General features: G+C 42.0%; 1 protein-coding gene across 1 annotated transcript in view; it reads right to left on the bottom strand.

The window, feature by feature from the left end:
- The window catches only part of PUS7 (pseudouridine synthase 7), a 56,617-nt gene that overhangs the window by 18,135 nt on the left and 20,449 nt on the right, over nt 1-18,033 (bottom strand). The window contains exons 6-9 of the mRNA XM_047096674.1: nt 14,287-14,398; nt 12,666-12,743; nt 1,316-1,444; nt 302-427 (exon numbers count right to left, since the gene is read on the bottom strand). Of these exons, the coding sequence (XP_046952630.1) occupies nt 302-427; nt 1,316-1,444; nt 12,666-12,743; nt 14,287-14,398 (445 nt within the window). The remainder of the gene's footprint in view (nt 1-301; nt 428-1,315; nt 1,445-12,665; nt 12,744-14,286; nt 14,399-18,033) is intronic.

Genomic DNA, 18,033 nt, shown 5'->3' with positions numbered 1-18,033 from the left:
TTATAAATGACAGCAACAGGGCACCTGGGTGGCTCAGTTGGTTAAGTGTGACTTCAGCTCAGGTCATCATCTCATGGTTTGTAAGTTTGAGTCCTGTGTCAGGCTCTGTGCTGACAGTTCAGAGCCTGGAGCCTGCTTCGGATCCTGTGTTTCCCTCTCTCTCTGCCCCTACCCTACTCACGGTCTCTCTCTCAAAAATAAATAAACATTAAAAAAAATTTAAAAATCACAGCAACAAAAAATCTTTCTTCTTTTTTCATGAGAGCTCTTTCAGACAAAAGTTAAGGAATGAAATACAAACCTTCCAACTTGATATGTGGGGACAGCGGTAGTTCCAAATCTTTGCATTCCATAGTAGTTAATAAATCCAATCTCCTTGAGAGAGTTCATGGCTTGCTGAACTTGTTCATCCGTTCCTGTTATATTTCTGTTAAGGGCCCAAATTTCCCAGAAAAAAATTTAGTCAAACATATTCATGGATACATATAAATGATATGGCTTAGCTTCCATGCTTTCCCCTTTTTTAAAAAAAGGTTTTAGGGTTGCCCTGGGTGGCTCAGTCGGTTAAGCATCTGACTTCACCTCAGGTCATGATCTCCCGGTTCATAGGTTCAAGCCTGGCATCAGGCTCTATGCTGACAGAGCCTAGAGCCTGTTTCAGATTTTATGTCCCTCTCTCTCTCTGCCCCTCCCCCATTCAAACTCTCTGTCACTCAAAAATAAACATTAAAAAAATTTTTTTAAGTTTTATTTAAGTAATCTCTACACCCCACGTGGAGCTCGAACTCATGACTCTGATATCAAGAGTCACATGCTCTTCCTACTGAGCCAGCCAGGTGCTCCTCCCTGCCTTTCCCTTATCCCTGGTAGCCTTCTCTCTACCTCCTGAGGACTCTTTTCTTTTTCTCTTTTCTTTTTTTAAATTGTAAATGGAAGCTCTGCACCCACTAAACAATAGCTCTCCTTTCCCCCTCCTACGCCAGGCCCCAGGTAACCTCTACTCTATTTCTTGTGTCTGTGAGTGCGCCCATCCAGGTACTGCATGTAGGCGGAAGCACAGCCTCTTGATCTTTAAACCCTGTGTTGGAAGCAGAAAGCTTCTCTCCGAAGGAAGGGCTGAGTTTTGAGAGGTGAGGGGGCGTTGGCACAAATATTCCAGCAGTACTTGCTCTCCCGGCCCTATGGGGCTCTGCTCTGCCTTCCTTTCCTACCACACCTGTTAGTGCCAGCTCACCTGGGTTGATCACTGGTGCAAACAGACGTGAGGTGCCCCAGCAAGACCCTCTAGTCTGCATTCCTACCTGCAGTTCTTTACCTGAGGACAACAGTGAAGTGGTTCCCTTGAAGCTCTCCCAATTTCAGAGGGTTTTTCTGATAGCTGAAATTTCCTAGCTTAAAGTTCATCAAGCACTTGTTCAAGTGGGCAAGTCTTTGAGCAGTTATTCTAAAAAATATAAAATAAAAAAAGGAGCATAAAGAGATCATGAAATACTGCCTCACTGAAAAATAGTCCAGGACGCTTGTTACTTGTTCCTACTTGAAACCAGACTGCAACATGCTATGAAGAGTGAAAAGGGCACCCCAGCAGCTAGGGTGGACAGATGTAACCTGGGCCATATTTATATTCATAAAGCCTCAAGTTATTTATAATGAGTAATGAGTAATGGGACAATCACGTAGGCGCAATCTGCTACTTTTTGTGACGGGGGAAGGGTGAGGCAAGGGGATAAGAGCAGAGAGCAATCCAATACAACTGCAGAGATTGTTATTAAACATTTTAAAGAGTCAGTCCCATTTTCAGAAAAATATTGTAATCTTGCTACAGGAAACTTGGAAAAGTACAAAGAAAGGCAATTTATAGTTTCATTACCTGAAAAAAATGTTAATATTTAACTTTGTAATTCCTCCCATTCTTTTTTTTTTTTCATTCTTTTCTTTTTCTTTTTTTTAAAGTTTATTTTGAGAGAGAGAGGGAGAGAGCAGGGGAGGGGCAGAGAGAGAGAGAGAGAGAATCTGAAGCATGCTTTTTCACTGTAAGTGCTGAGCCTGATGTGGGGCTCAAACCCACAAACCAAGAGATCATGACCTGAGCTGAAATCAAGAGTCAGACACTTAACCAACTGAACAACCCAGGTACCCCTCCAGTCTTTTCTTCTTAAACACATGATAGATATAGACAGATAGATAGACAGACAGACAGATAGAGATGGAATCTTACCACGAATGTGTACCTTGCTATCATTTAAAAGGTATTAGAAAGTGTTCATGAAAAATCCCTAAGTAGTAATACATGTAGAAAAACAGAGGACTGAAAAACTTTTGTCCTTTCTCCAGCCCTTAACAACTCTCCCCACCAGTAGCCAATGTTAATAGCTTCTCATGTTTCCTTCCAGAAACACTTTCTGTATATAGAAGCATGTAAGTAGCTACTGTCTCCTCTCTTTTAAGTATTTTTTGGGAAGCTTTTAACATAAATGTCATATATATGGAAAAATACACAACCCATAAGTGTTCTGCTTGATGAATTTTCACAAAGTAAACACAACCATGTAACTAATACCCAGATCCTCCCTTTTAGAAAACAAATTTCATTACATTATAAATTGTTCAGCATCTTGTTTTCACTTAAAAATGAATATCTGATGGGGCACCTGGATGGCTCAGTCGGTTAATCGTCTGACTTTGGCTCAGGTCATGATCTCGTAGCTTGTGGGTCTGAGCCCTGTGTTGGAATTTGCACTGATAGCCTGCTTGGAATGCTCTCTCCTTTTCTCTGCCCCCCCCCCCCCCGCACTTTCTCTCTCAAAATAAACTTCAAAAAAAACAATGAAAATCCGAGGTTTACTTTATTCACGCAGTACTTCTGAAGCTGCCTCGTTCTTTGGCCAGCGGCACAAGGATGGCTACTGTCCTACATGGATATTCAATCCTTTACGTGACCAGTCTCCTTTGAAGGGCATTTAAATTGCTACCTATCTTTTGCTATCACACACAATTCTATAGCAAATAACCTTACACATACTTCTTTGTGCATCTATATAGGTACATGACTGGAATAAATCCCTAGATGTGGACTTAAAATTTTAATCCCTATTGCCCTCCAAAAATGTTTTATCAGGGCGCCTGGGTGGCTCAGTCGGTTAAGCGTCCGACTTCAGCTCAGGTCATGATCTCGCAGTCCATGAGTTCGAGCCCCGCGTTGGGCTCTGTGCTGACAGCTCAGAGCCTGGAGCCTGTTTCGGATTCTGTGTCTCCCTCTCTCTCTCTGACCCTCTCCCATTCATGCTCTGTCTCTCTCTGTCTCAAAAATAAATAAACGTTAAAAAAAAATTTTTTTTAATTAAAAAAAAAGTTTTATCAATTTATGTTCACACTATTAATATGTAAGTGCCTGCTGCCTCATCCCTGTGTCTCCTCCCATAGCATATTATAAACCTTTTTGAGCTCTGCCAGTCTGTTAAGAATGGTATTTTATCTTGGTTTTTACCTACATACTTCCTACTGCGAGGAACATTTAAACATTTCTACATATGTTGACTGCGAACTGCTTGTTTGTTCTGTTACCTATTTTTTTAACCTATTTCTAAGATGTGTTTACTTATTTAGAGAGAGCGAGAGCTCAAGCGTGTACATGAACAAGGGGTGGGCAGAGAGGAAAGATACAGAATCTCAAGCAGGGTCTGCGCTGTTAGCGCAGAGCCTGATACCAGGCTTGATCTCATGAACCACGAGACCGTGACCTGAGCCGAAATCAAGAGCTAGGACGCTCAACCAAGTAAGTCATCCAGGTGCCGCTGCCACCCGCTTCCCCCCCCCCCCCGCCTCCACCTTTTTTAAACCTATTTTTGATATTATTTTTCTTGCTGTTTTTATATAGTAAGGTAATCTCTTTACCACACGTTTTGCAAATATCTCCCATTTTGTGAGTTTAGAGTAGTTTATACTTCAGAAAATTTCCTGACTGTTAAATTATAAAAATTCAAATGACAGAAAGTGGCAACAATGTAATGAACCTTATACTTTGCACGGAGATTGACCAAATGTTAACTTTTCCCAAGATTTACTTTACATCTCTTTCTAGATCTATAAACACCCACACAGTAAATACTTGACTGACCCATGTGAGTTAGTTGCAGACATCACACCTTACTCCTAGAGAGCGGTGTGTGTGTCTCCTAGAACAGGCAGTTGCCTGCCTAACCAAGCGGGTCACGCTCAGGAAGCCTAACATGAAATTCCACACTACCAACAAGCAGTCCATATCCAAACTCACTCAATTACCCAGTAACACAATTTCGATTTTTTTTTAAGCTCCTTAAATTCAAGATCTAACCGAGGACCACACACTGCCATTGGGACATCCAGTTATTCGCCATTAAGGTATCTGGATCTGCCCAGCCTTTTGCATTACGTTGGTATCGGGCTTTTAGCAGAATCCAGGCCAGCTGTTTTACACCATGCCTTTACATTTGGATTTGTCTGATTGACGCCTCGTGATTAGACTTAGGTACACATATTACTTAGGTGATACTGTGGCTTTTTTGGTGTACCACAGCAAAAGGCAATAATGTTCAGTCTGTCCATCACTGATGGTATAAACTTAATCACTGGGTTATGATGGTACTTGCTAGGTTTTTCTACTGTAATGGGACCTTTCTCTCTTTTCCCCTACCATCCATCCATCCATCCACTTAAAAATGTTTTTTAGTTTTGAGAGAGAGAGAAAGAAAGAGAACATCAGCAGGAGAGAGGCAGAGAGAGGGGAACAGAGGATTAAAGCGGGCTCTACACTGACAGCAGAGAGCCTGATGTGGGGATCCAACTCAGGAACTGTGAGATCCTGACCTGAACAGAGATGCTTAACCGACTGAACCACCCCAGGCGCCCCTTCCTTTCTTTGTAATTAGTAAACTGAAGGGTGGTATTTTAAAAACTGGGCAACTACCCTGTTCTCCCACAGTCTTGCATCGGCTTGTTCAGGTATCTGAGAATTCGTATTGCCTGAAGCAAATACTACTGGATTGATGTGAGTGTTTTTCTGTACTACCACTCCTGCTTTAGCTGGCATTCTTCCGTAAATAAGGACTATATAGTAAAACTGTAGTTATGTTCATGAATATTTTTTTAGTAGGTCTGGGATTTAAGTCATCCTTAGAAAGAGTATTCCTAGTTGGAGATTATTATTAAAGTATGTTAAGTAGAGTACATATACAGTTGTTTTCCTAGTAAGAAGGGCACTTCTGTTTTGTTTTGGCTTAGAGTAGTGATTACTTTTTATCATGGCTCATTTAGAGCAGAGTCGGCCTCCATGGGTTCACTAACCCACTAATTTTCACTACTGGGTTTTTACAAGTTTCCACTGGTTGTGGAGAAAAATAGAACTCTGGGCACTGTTGTTCCAGGGGCTGAGGGGGAGCTTCCGTTTCTCGCTCCCCAGCCCACCTCTGATGCAAAAAGTGGATGGTTTAGGAAGGAGCAGGATAGGTGATGCTCACTCAGAAGGTTTTCCTGTTCTCGCCACCTGCTTTACACCATGCAGCTCGTCGTGCTAAGCAACGAGGTCAAGGGAAGAAAAGGGCAACTGTTTTTCACATACAGAGGCAACCAGGTCAGCTGCAGCTCAGTGGCTTGGACTCCACATTTTAAAATAACAGCATCACATGTGCCTTTTTGATTTATGTCCTTTTAAAAAGGTACATTGTGGGGGCACCTGTGTGGCTCAGTCAGCTAAGCGTCCAACTTTGGCTCAGTTAATGATCTCACAATTCACGGGTTCGGGCTCCGCATTGGGCTCTGTGCTTACAGCTCAGAGCCTGGAGCCTGCTTCGGATTCTGTGTCTCCTTCTTTCTCTGCCCCTCCCCTGCTTGCACTGTCTCTCTCCCTCTCAAAAATAAACAAACATCAAAACACTTTTTTTTAAATAATAAAAATAAATTTTTTAAATGTTTATTTTCGAGAGAAAGAGAAAGAACGGGAGCAGGGGAGGGGCAGAGAGAGAGGGAGATACAGAATCTAGAACAGGCTCCAGGCTCTGACCTCTCAGCACACAGCCTGATGTGGGGCTCAAACTCAAGAAGTGTGAGATCATGACCTGAGTTGAAGTCGGACACTCAACCAACTGAGCCACCAAGGTGCCCCAGGGATCTGACTCATGATCCTGACTCAGGTCATGACCTTACCATTTGTGGGATTGAGCCCTGAGTCAGGCTCTGTGCTGACAGTGTGGAACCTGTGTGGGATTCTCTTTGCCCCTCCGGTGCTCTCTCAAACAGAAAATAAACTTTAAAAAAATAAGACAATGGTTTTTCATTTGAAATTGATTTTTAATATTTATTCATTTTTGAGAGACAGAGCACGAGTGGGAGTAGGGCAGAGAGAGAGAAACACACACATGCAAAATCTGAAGCAGGCTCCAGGCTCTGAGCCATCAGCACAGAGCCCAATGCGGGGCTCAAACCCATGAACTGTGAGATCATGACCTGAGTTAAAGTTGGACAGTCAACCAACTGAGCCACCCAGGAGCCCCTCATTTGAGATTTTCAAATTTTGTCATGTTAAAATATTTTTATATTGTTATGACAACATTCATCTCTACTTTGGTAAAGAGGTTTTTTAAAATTAGAAATAATCTGGAGTGCCTAGGTGTTTTAGTAGGTTAATTGTACAACATGGGCTCAGGTCACGATCTCTTGGTTCACAAGTTCGAGCCCCACGTCAGGCCCTGTGCTGACAGCTCAGAGCCTGGAGCCTGCTTTGGATTCTGTATCTCCGTCTCTCTCTGCGCCTCTCCTGCTTGTGCTGTCTCTGTCTCTCAAAAATAAACATTAAAAAAGAAAATTAAAATAAATAAAATAAAATTAGGAATAATCCAATATGCTTGAAAATAATTCATCAATTGAAATTTACTTTTTTACTTAAGATTCCCCAATTTGTGCCATCTGGGTTGTTCACAAGTTCTCAAAATTATAAATAATGCTGCATAGTATATCATTGCACATAAGAAAACAGTTTTAAGTTCTTCTAAATTCAGATTTGCTCTGAAAAGATAGCTACTCTGAGAACTACTACAATGAAGAGCGTTTGTGCTTCACTTTGTTGAATAATATACTTTACGCTCTAGACTGGTTTTCAGCACTGGTCCCTGAGCTCATTCTTGCTAGCGGGAGACATGGTCCAGCTGTGGCCTGAAATACAAGAGTTGGAAGTGTGGGTGTGTGTGTCTGAAAGTGGATTCTGGGCCTCGGGCCTGTATAAAAGGCTGAGCTCTGCCCCAAAGTGCCTGGTCTATACACCCAAAGTAGCAGATCGTGGACGCAGCCCCACAAAGGGGTGAACCGTGCCCTGCAGTGTCTGAAGTCCCAGTGTTACATGAAAAATTATTGGGTTTTATCTTATTCCTTAGTTAAAAATATGCTGCTACTGAGTTAAATAAATTGCTTAAAATGCACCTATATAATATCAGCTTGCCATTTCATCTCACAGAATTCTCTTTTTCTTTGTTGAAAATTTCCCTATACTTTCTGAAGGCAATCAATTCTTTGATGCATATCAATCAGCTTATTTGTTTCCTAGTTCAATATGTGCAGAAGCAGGCTGACCAAATTTGAGAAAAAAAATCTGTCATTGCCCCATTAACACAAAATGTAGGAAGCTAACCAGAAGTTGGGAAACGGGCAGAGCTCGTACTCCATCCCCTCCCCACCACCAACCCCTTGTCCAACCTGAGAACCACATAGCACAGAGCAGGTCAGGTCCAGCCTTGGACCAGCTGCTCAGAGCAGCTCCATTAGCAAAGGGGCACCAGGCATTGACTACATACAGAGGGGGACACTGGCGGAACCAACAAGGCATAAATTCATCCAGGAACTATATCCCAAAGAATTCAGGAGGCAGAGGGATTATGATGCACAGAGTGAGGAAGACGAGGACAGAACTCTTTGGTCAGTAACAACTACACAGAAACAAAATAAGTTTTGGCAGCTCTGGGGAGATCCTGGAGGGCACTCTGAGAGAGCCATGGAGGTGCCTGACAGCTCTGTTGTTTTCCTTCTTTTTAAGGCTGAGATAGAATTGGGGCGCCTGGGTGGCGCAGTCGGTTAAGCGTCCGACTTCAGCCAGGTCACGATCTCGCGGTCCGTGAGTTCGAGCCCCACGTAGGGCTCTGGGCTGATGGCTCAGAGCCTGGAGCCTGTTTCCGACTCTGTGACTCCCTCTCTCTCTGCCCCTCCCCTGTTCATGCTCTGTCTCTCTCTGTCCCAAAAATAAATAAACGTTGAAAAAAAAAAAATTAAAAAAAAAAAAAAAGCTGAGATAGAATTAACATAACCTAAGATTGGTAATTTTAACTGTTACAAAGTTCAGTGCTTTTAGTATATTCACAATGTTGTGCAACAGTTACGGCTATCTAATCCCAGAGCGTTTCCATGATCCCAAAAAACCTTACACCTACTTACCCCTTTCCCGCTGGCTGTAGCCCCTGGCAAGCACTCACCTACTCTCTGTCTCTACACATTTCCCTGCTGTGGACATTGCATATAAATGTAATGAGATCATATGTGGCCTTTGGTGCCTGACTTCTTTTACTCAGCATCACATTTTAAAGATTCACCCATGCTGTAGTATGCATCAGTACTCCATTCCTTCTTATGGATGCATCACATTCTGTTGCCAATCCCTTTATTTTAAAGTTTTTTAATTCTTTATTTCTTTTTGAGAGAGAGAGAGAGAGAGAGAGAGAGAGAGAGAGAGAGAGAGAGAGAGGGAGGAAGTCACAGAATCCGAAGCAGGCTCCAGGCTCTGAGCTGTCAACACAGAGCCTGATGCAGGGCTCGAACACACGAACCATGAGATCATGACCTGAGCCGAAGTCAGACATTTAACCAACTGAGCCACCCAGGCGCCCCTCTACTGTCTATTCTTGAACATACAACAGACATGTATTTCTGAATCCCACTGGCACAGGAGAAAGCAGGAGCTATACTCATTCTGAAGGATGGATATTCCCTGATAAGAGATGAAGTGGTATAGACAGTATCTTCATGATACTGTTCACAGTTGTAATTTTGACGATCTCAGATGGAGCTCTCTGGTTTGTAAATTCATAGTGAATTCTGTGAATAACTTGGGAATACTAAAAATCTCACTCTCAAACATAAGGAGCCAACGTAAGCAACAGGTTGCATATCAGCCCTTATTAACAAAGGCACTGAAACTGGCCCAGGTTCAAAAAGGAGACTGGCAGGAAGAGGCAAGAAAAGAAACAAATCATTCTGAATGAGGCTGTTCCTGCCTGAGATCCTGTGAAAATGACGAGGTGGCTGGAGAGTTAACATGAAGCTGAAAAGCAATGCTGCTTACCCCTAGGATTGAGCGATTCAGCAATAATTAAAATGCCTGTGTGGCAGAGAGGGTTTATCCTGTCTACCAGTTCTCACGGGAAAGGCCGCCTGCCTGGCCCCGGGTATCCATTAAGCAAACGAAGGGTGTAGCCTGCATCCGCGAGATAAGTGCTATGTGCTTTCCAAAGGCCAACGCTGAGGTGTCTAATATGGTTTCTTACTAAGTCAACAGGAAGATGATAAAAGCAGCAAAGGGCTATGGAGACAGAGCGCAGTGTGATCAAGTAGGACACCTGGTGGCTGACCAAGAAGAGAGATAAATATCTTCATTCCAAATATTCAAAGATTTCATATCATGTAATGCAATCTAAAAGAAGGAGATGCCATGTTCTGACCCTCAAATTAGCAAATGATTTATTTTATTAAAAAACAATTTTAACATTTATTTACTGTTGAGCGACAGAGTGTGAGCAGGGAAGGGGCTGAGAGAGAGGGAGACACAGAATCTGAAGCAAGTTCCAGGCTCTGGGCTGTCAGCATACAGCCTGATGTGGGGCTCGAACCCACAAACCATGAGATCATGACCTGACCTGAAGTCAGACGCTTAACCGACTGAGCCACCCAGACATCCCTGATTTTTTTTTTTTTTTTTTTTAAATCACAAGTTGTGTTAGGGAGGATTCTGGGGAAGCAGAATAGAGGTGGTAAGTGGGTACTGCCTTTCCATAGGGTAATTAGGCCTTGGTATCAAAAACCCAAAACCTGAGTTTCACATTCTCTTTAAGTCAGAATTCCACTGCTAAGTTTATCTTAATGGAGTTTTCACAGATGTGCTCAAGATTTAGCTACCGATATGTCTGTCATGGAATTGCTTATAAATAGCAAGAAATGGGAAACAATGTCAACATCCCCAAATAGAGTAACAGTTCATAAATTAGGATTCGCCATATATCTAAATATCTTTTGCTATGTACTAAAAGGGAAAGAGGTACACCATTTACTGTTCACGAGAACACATTCTATATAAATATTTTGGTTCAAAGGAAAAGAGTCGCTCACAAAAAACACACCGAGCTGTGCACAAGGCAACTAGGAGGAAGGACAATTATGGCTTAACTTTCACTTTCTACCTTGTTCTCTCTGTGATGAAAACAAAACTAACTTACTTATTTTTTAAAAGATTTTGTTTTTAAGTCACCTCCACACCCAACATGGAGCTTGAACTCACAACTGAGATCAAGAGTTGCATGCTCCACTGACTGCCAGCCAGGCGATGAATTTACTTTTTTTTTTTTTTTTTACTTATTTTTTAATTTATGTGAAAAAAATTCACAGAGCCAGGCAGAAAACACAGGAATTGTCTACAATGATATTTTAGCTCCCAAAGGGAAGGCAAGAACCTTCTGTGTCCCACATCCATGGAGGATGGAAAACCTGAGCCCTCAAATCACTGCTGTTCCCCATTTCTGACTAGCCCCCACCGGCCCACTCCCCCTGGAGGCGATTTCAAATCCTCACACTCTTTTCAAGTTCCCCTCCCCACTCCTGCCCCCTCCACTCTCAGCAGAGGACTCCACATTCTATGTGTCATGGGAAGAAAAGGAACAGGCCACCAAGTAGAACTTCTTGAGGTATCTTGGGGCCCTCTCTTTCAAACACATCAGCATTTGCACACACAGTAAAGTCACGGAGAGCAGACGTTCTTACTCTGCTTTCACTACTACATCCTGCCTCCATCCCAAGGTCAAGGAGGAAAAGGACTGGAAAATGCAGCAGGGTGCAACCGGACGCTTAACCCCAACACCACTGCAAGTGAATCCAAACAGTGGGAAAGCAGCGGACTACAGGGGATTGTGGGGCAGAGGAGATGCCACCTCAACTCTATGAAAAGATATGGGAATTACAAATAAATATATGTATTTACTGTAAGCGAGAACAGCAAGTATAAACAACTTTACTTTTCATTACAGCATAATTAACCTGTGGTAAGCTGTACATATTCAAAACGTACACGTTTTATCGTGTGAATAGGCCCAGGAAACCATCGCCACATTCAAGATAATGAACATACACAGAAGTTTCCTCCTGTCCCTTTATTTCTCCCTCCCACCACTCCTTACCTTGGGGGAGGAGGGGGCATAGATGAAAGCCTAAATTTGTCTGACGTCACAGAGCTACAAATACATCTTTTCCCCTTCCTTTCACTAAGCTGGCTGGGTTCAGAGCTCCGTTCTCCCACCCCCAGGACATTGCAATGGCCCTGATCTCCAGGGTTACCCACCTGCTCCAGTCACAACCCCTACTCCTGCCCCTACACACGGTCCCTCTGTTTATTATATCACGGTCAAGTCCAAGATCCTCACCGAGGCCTATGGCCCCTCAGGATCTGGATCGTGCCGTTCCCTTGAGCCTTATTTTTGCTAGCTCCCCAAGACTCAAGTGCCTGCCAAGTACCCCATGTGCTGCGCTCCCCAACTCGTTTCCAGCATCTTTTCACAAGCTGTTTTCTTGATTCAAACCAGCAACCCCAGACCCTCACGGCCCCAGGAAACTCCAACTTGTCCTTCTAGAATCTGGACCAGTGGTTCTCAACCAAGGCGATTTTGCCCTTTAGGGAACATTTGGCAAAATCTGGAGACATTTTTGGTTGTCACAGCTGGGGGGCAGGGGAATGGGTTGGGGGAGAATGCTGCTGGCATCTAGTGGGTAGTGACAAGGGCCACTGCTAAACGTGCACAGGACAGCCCCCAGCAAAGAATTACCCACTTCAAAAGGTGATGGCACAGGCCAAGAAGCCCTGATTAGATGAAAACTCGCACATCCCAATTTCTGTGCAAGCCTCCCTGGCCTGCCCCCCAAAACAAGCCCCATGCTTTGTTGTCAGGTCTGTCCCAACAACCCATTTTAGCCTTTATCGCACTGTGTGATAAGTTCTGATTTACTTGTCTGCCTGCTCCATTAAATTATAATTGCTTCTAATGCAGAGACCATCTTTTCATCTGTATATCCCTGGTGTATAACAAAAGAGCTCATTCACTGTTTTGTAATTAAATTTTAAATAACTCGTATTAATAATGAATAAACTACAGAGAGGAAGGAGAGAAAGAAGCACTTATTCTCCTGGCTCTACCACAAAAATCCTTTAAAAACCACACAAATAATACCTGTTTGCTGTAAAAATGTTACAAAATACAGATAAGAAGAAAAAAAAGAAAAGTGTGTTTTTGAATAGGCAGAAGCAACCGTTTCAAGGGGGGAGCGGAGGACTCTGGAAGGTGGTGCTAGGGTTTCTACAGAACGAGTCCCAGTATGTACTCTATACTTACTTGAGAACAGCAATCTCTTGAACGGTTATGGCCCGTTTATCTTTGGTTCCCATGTAGGAGAATATGTTTGGTTTGACTCTGGTAAAACAAAAACAAACGTATGAACTTGCACACCATTAGGAAACTGTATTTCTCATAATTTAAGATTCAAAATAAATATAAGAAAGTAAACGCTGCCCAAATAACTCCTTTCTTAGCAGGGCCCGACTTAGAACATTTGTGGTGAGTGAGTAGCATGTCATTCAAAGACTGGCTAGCCAGTAACCACAAAGGAAACAATGCATTTCCTACTGATCGCAGGCTGTTCATTAGATTACACACCTGTGAAGGTAAAGAGAAACTCATTTCTGACAACATACCACTCTGAAAATTTTACATCTTCAGTTTTTAAAAAGTTAATAATAATGTGAAGTTTCCAAAAACACATGCTATTTCTTTGCATTACGAAAGCCAAATGCTAAAATAGGGATAGGAATAGTTTTGATGTAAAAGTGTAAGTAACTACATTAACTAAGAAGTATTCTACAGAAACCGTTCCACATGAGAAGGAAAACCACAGGAAAAATTTCTTGAACTCTGTGCACTCCCCAACTGCAGATCTCAGAGGAACTCCCTCCCCAGTGGTCTATTCTCCCAGGCTCAGGTACAGACAGGTACCACTGACTCTCTCCCAGACAGCTAACAACTGGAGTAAAATAAAATGTTACTTACAGAGTACTGCGTCCTACAGGCTGAATGATCTTTTCCCCCAAATCCATATGTGGAAGCCCTGACCCCCACTACCTTAGAACAGTAACTGTATTTGGAGATAGGGCCTTTCAAGAGGGGGTTAAGTTAAAATGAGGCCAGTTTAGGGTGGGCCTTCTGAGCTGACTGGTGTTCTAAAAAGAAGGGAAAATTTGACCACATAGACGCCAGGGACACATGCACACAGAGGGAAGACCATGGCAGGACACGGAGAGCTGGTGGCCATCTGTAGGCCAAGAAGAGGCCTCAGAAAAAAAACAAGTCTTGGGACTTCTAGTCTCCAGAGCTGTGAGAAAATCTGTTTGTTACTTAAGCCACCAGTCTGTGATATTTTGTTATGGCAGCCACAGCAAACTATCACACTGTGTACCATGTTTAAACTGGGTTTACTATATATCAGAAAGTAAATTTCCATTGCACACAGATTTGCTGCGGTGTCTGTATCCATGACGGAAGAAAAATTCTTCGGCACCGGGCCCATCCTCAGAGACTCCATCTCTGCTATATTTGCACTCCTATGAGAAAATCTGACTGGTCTCAGGTTTTCAATCTAGTCAATATCCAAGAATTAAGAGTTTACAGTCTAGTAAAGCAAATCCCAGCAAACACATTGAAGCATGGGCTTCCAGGGGAGCAGGTTAATTTTTACTTTCAGCTGGACAGACTGGTAACTCTCAGCTCTACGTGAACTACTCACTTAAAGAATTTCCACCTCGGATCATTGGCAATAAGCAAGGAGGTTAGAAGAATTCATCTACTATCTAAGGAAACTATAATTGGGAGACACATTTGCTATCCATTTGCCTGTTTTCCCACTCCTTTTTCATTAGCGTGCAAAGAGGATTTTGTATGGGCACAAGAACAAGATACTAACCGTAAATATTTAGACAGTACGTTAATAGCATCCATGGTGTCTTTGTTTTCCTTGTAGAGTACAAAGTGGCAGTAACTTCCCCTAGATTTTGGCCAAGAATGTTTTCTTGGATCTTAAAAACAAAAAAATTAAATGTTATATATACCATAATAAAAGCGATCTAAGTTTTTTCTTATGAAACCTACAAGCTCATTTTTCACCAAAGAACCTCTGAGTGAGAAATCAGATCTAGTCTGACAAGAAATACAGGTTAAATGGTTACAGTTGTGCAGACTATAGGAATTATACTTCCTGTGATTGGGTACGCAACATTGTCCATATTTACAATCAAAAGCTGAAATGCAGGTTGTGTGATAAATGAGTGAGACTACACAGTGATCCTCACACAGAGAAACAGAGAGGTCCACCGTTCCCCCGATGGCTTCTAGGTGGGTACTGGCCTTCTAGAACACACACAGTCCAGAGGGAAACAGCACTCCAGTTGGCATTATACACCTTGCTTTGTGTCCTCGGCCAGGTGTTCACACACCCCGGATGGACGCCTCCACAGGGACGAGGATAAAGTTTGTGAAAGTTGTCACAGTGACAGGTTTGAATTTTCCAAAGGCTACTTCGGTCACAAAAGTTTAGTTAATACTAGTTGGTTTACAAATGTTTACCTGACAGAGCAAGCAGCTGCCATTCAAAACAAAATGGGTCATTATTCTTGGGGAAAAGGAAACTAAAAATTAAGCCAAGTTAAACGTTAACTTCTGAACTACAGTTAGTTTGATTGTTCAACTTTCTGAACACTGGCAAATCTGTCCAGACTTCGGAGAACTTTTAAAAGTATTCTTTTAAATGAACATTTTAACTATACTGTAATGTAGAGACAGATTTTTAAAAAAATATTAGGATTTAAACTTTGATTTTGAAAAATCAACATATTTGGGAGAAAATATGTAAGCCACAATCACACTTTCAGACGCTGTACAATAAGACTCGTGGGTCTGGAGCAACACACAGCTGCCACTGTTACTTGAACACATCTAATTCACTTGATTTCTGTAGCTCCATGAAAGAACAACTGTGGAAAAATACTTCATACAATCCTTAAGAGTCGTCTTCTCTTAAAAATGTTCCCTTGTCTTTGTCCCTAAAATAATCCTTTAGCATGAACTCATGAATCCTTCCTCTTCACAGAGATAAGAAACTCCTGGCACTGAAGTTGCTAAGACACCTGGCTTTGTCAAGGCAAAAAGCATTCTCGATAGGCCAGTGATTTATGCTACAATGTAAAGAACAAATGAACCAATAAATCATCTCGGAAAACTGCCACGGCACGTATGCTAGGCGATTGGCTTTTCCTTTCTGATAAATATGAACGTGAGTCTTTTCTGTCTTGGAGAAAAAAAGTATTTCTTTGGCTCTTGGTGTGAATTCCTCACAACTCATCCTCAGAAGATTGTGAATAAGAGTATTATTTTTGGCTTTCCTTCCAGCTCACTACAGTGAAATAAAACTGTCTATACTTAGCACTTGGGAGAAAAATCATTGGCATTTCATTTTATCTACATGAAACACCAACCGCTCTTACCTGCTGCAGTTCTGACCTCTGTCCAAATGCACAGCATAAAGAGCACAAGAGAGCAATGTTTAATTCAGAATAACGTTAAAGTGCTTAAGAGGTGAACATGCAAATGATCGCATGGACAGGTTACCGAGGACTGCTACGGCACCTGCTAGTCATGTGGTGGGTTAACAGCCATTCAGACACGAGCAATGGAATGTCTCAAAGGCACATGGTGAACGAGGAGAAAACTCACCTACAGGGACAAGCCTCCCTGTCTCAACCTCCTCACCTCCTCACAATGACATGTCAGTGCGTCCTCAAAGTTGCATGGGTACACTGTCTGTACCCGCGGGATGTAGCAAAAGGTTTAAGACTGAATACAATATACCATACACCTGAAACTAATATTACACTCTTATGTCAACACACTGCAATTTAAATAAGAACTGAAAAAAAGACTGAATACAAAATGCTTCCACATTTAGAGACTTGTTTTCACAGAGTACTACCTAAGATTATTTTTAAGATTACCTAAGTAATTACTGCTTTGTGTTTTTCTGGGTTTTATGAGTTTCCTGCAGTCAGGTACAACAACTTTACTTGAAAAAAATCATTACAGAAACAGTTCTCCAGAACTGATAAATTAAAAGGGATTTGAGATGACTTAAGAGACTTATCTATTGAATGAAATGTTCAGAACTTGTTTCTATCATTATTTGACAAGTAATCTGTATGTAAAAGACATTTTTGAGACAGGGAAAAACTGGACGTGCCCTGAGTATTAGATATTAAGAAATTATTGTTCCTTATGTTGGATGTGATACTGGTATGGGGTTTTAGGCCTTAGCTGCTAAATACATACTGGAATACTGATAAGTGAAATGAAGTGCTATGTAGAATTTTCTTTAAAACACTCCACAAGAAAAAATAAGCAGGAGGAGAAGATCAAAGAAAAACAACAGAATGTCAGTCCTGAAGATGGGTGATGGGGGTACAGTGGTTCAATACTACTTTGTGCACCCGTCTGAAAATGTCCGTAATAAAAAGTTAGCAAAAACTTGTGATAAAAATTGATGAAGTGCAAGCTATACTTTCCCTTAATAACCCCTCAGAGCATTCACAAACAACTATAATGGTGAGAAATAAATGAAGCCACAAGGTGAAAAAGCTAAACGCTATTACACCTTGAGGGAGACCATGACAACTGAGTATGAGTTTTCGCTCACACACATGCATCTTTTATTAGCAAAACCAAGCACTAAGCATGCATACAATTATCTCCTCTGTCTAAAGCAGATACAAAGGTTCTTTTTCTAAGTGTACTCAGGATACAAAATAGCAAGCATATGTATTAATTAACTGGGAATATTTTGAATAACAGAAAAATCAACGAGTCTCAACTTATTTTGAGCAATTTGACTTTCTCAACTCTGAATCCTTAGAACTCTAAGTAGGATATGAGTAGCTTTGTAATTGAAGAGAATTTAAAATAACTTTGAGACTTTTTTTCAAGACATTCTGATTTAAAATGTGAATTCAAAAAATTCTCAGGCTGAGATCACTGGAAGCAACCTTCTGATGGTCTGATACAGCAGCATCAGTAGAGCAGAAATAGAAACCAACAGCAGAAGAAACCATATTCAGGAAGATTCATGTACTGAGCTGAGATCCTCATGAATAAGGAAGGAAAAAATGTAGTTTGAGAAAGATGACCGTATGGGGTAGCCTGCAGAACATTCTTTCCTCCTTATTCGAGGCCATTTCCACGACTGCACCCCTGCTCACTGACCTTGCCAGCACCCTCAGGACCCTGCTCCACCCACTACCACTCTCCTAACATAATTTCTGCCTGCCCACTCCCCCCTGGCTCTTTCCCTTCAGGATACCAATATGCCCACAGCTCTTCCATTTTAAAAGTCAAACCTGGGTGCTTGGGTGGCTCAGTCGGTAAGCATCTGACTTCGGCTCAGGTAATAATCTCACTCACAGTTCATGAGTTCAAGTCCTGCATCAGGTGAGCACAAGTCCCGCCTCTCTCTCTCTCTCTCTCTCTCTCGCTCTCTCGCTCTCTTGCTCTCTCTGCCTTTCATGGGATTCTCTCTCTCTGCCCTCGCTCACTTGCGCCCTCTCTCAAAAAAAAAAAAAAAAAAGTCAAACCGATGCCTCCCTTTCAACCATGATGCTTTCCTTTCTTC

Source organism: Lynx rufus, unplaced genomic scaffold (genome assembly GCF_022079265.1).
Source record: "Lynx rufus isolate CCGP_SWC_20201006 ecotype Redwood Valley unplaced genomic scaffold, mLynRuf1.p SCAF_4, whole genome shotgun sequence".
NCBI classification, from domain to species: domain Eukaryota; kingdom Metazoa; phylum Chordata; class Mammalia; order Carnivora; family Felidae; genus Lynx; species Lynx rufus.
Note: the sequence above shows the minus strand (reverse complement) of the source record. Positions and strands in the feature narration are given on the sequence as shown.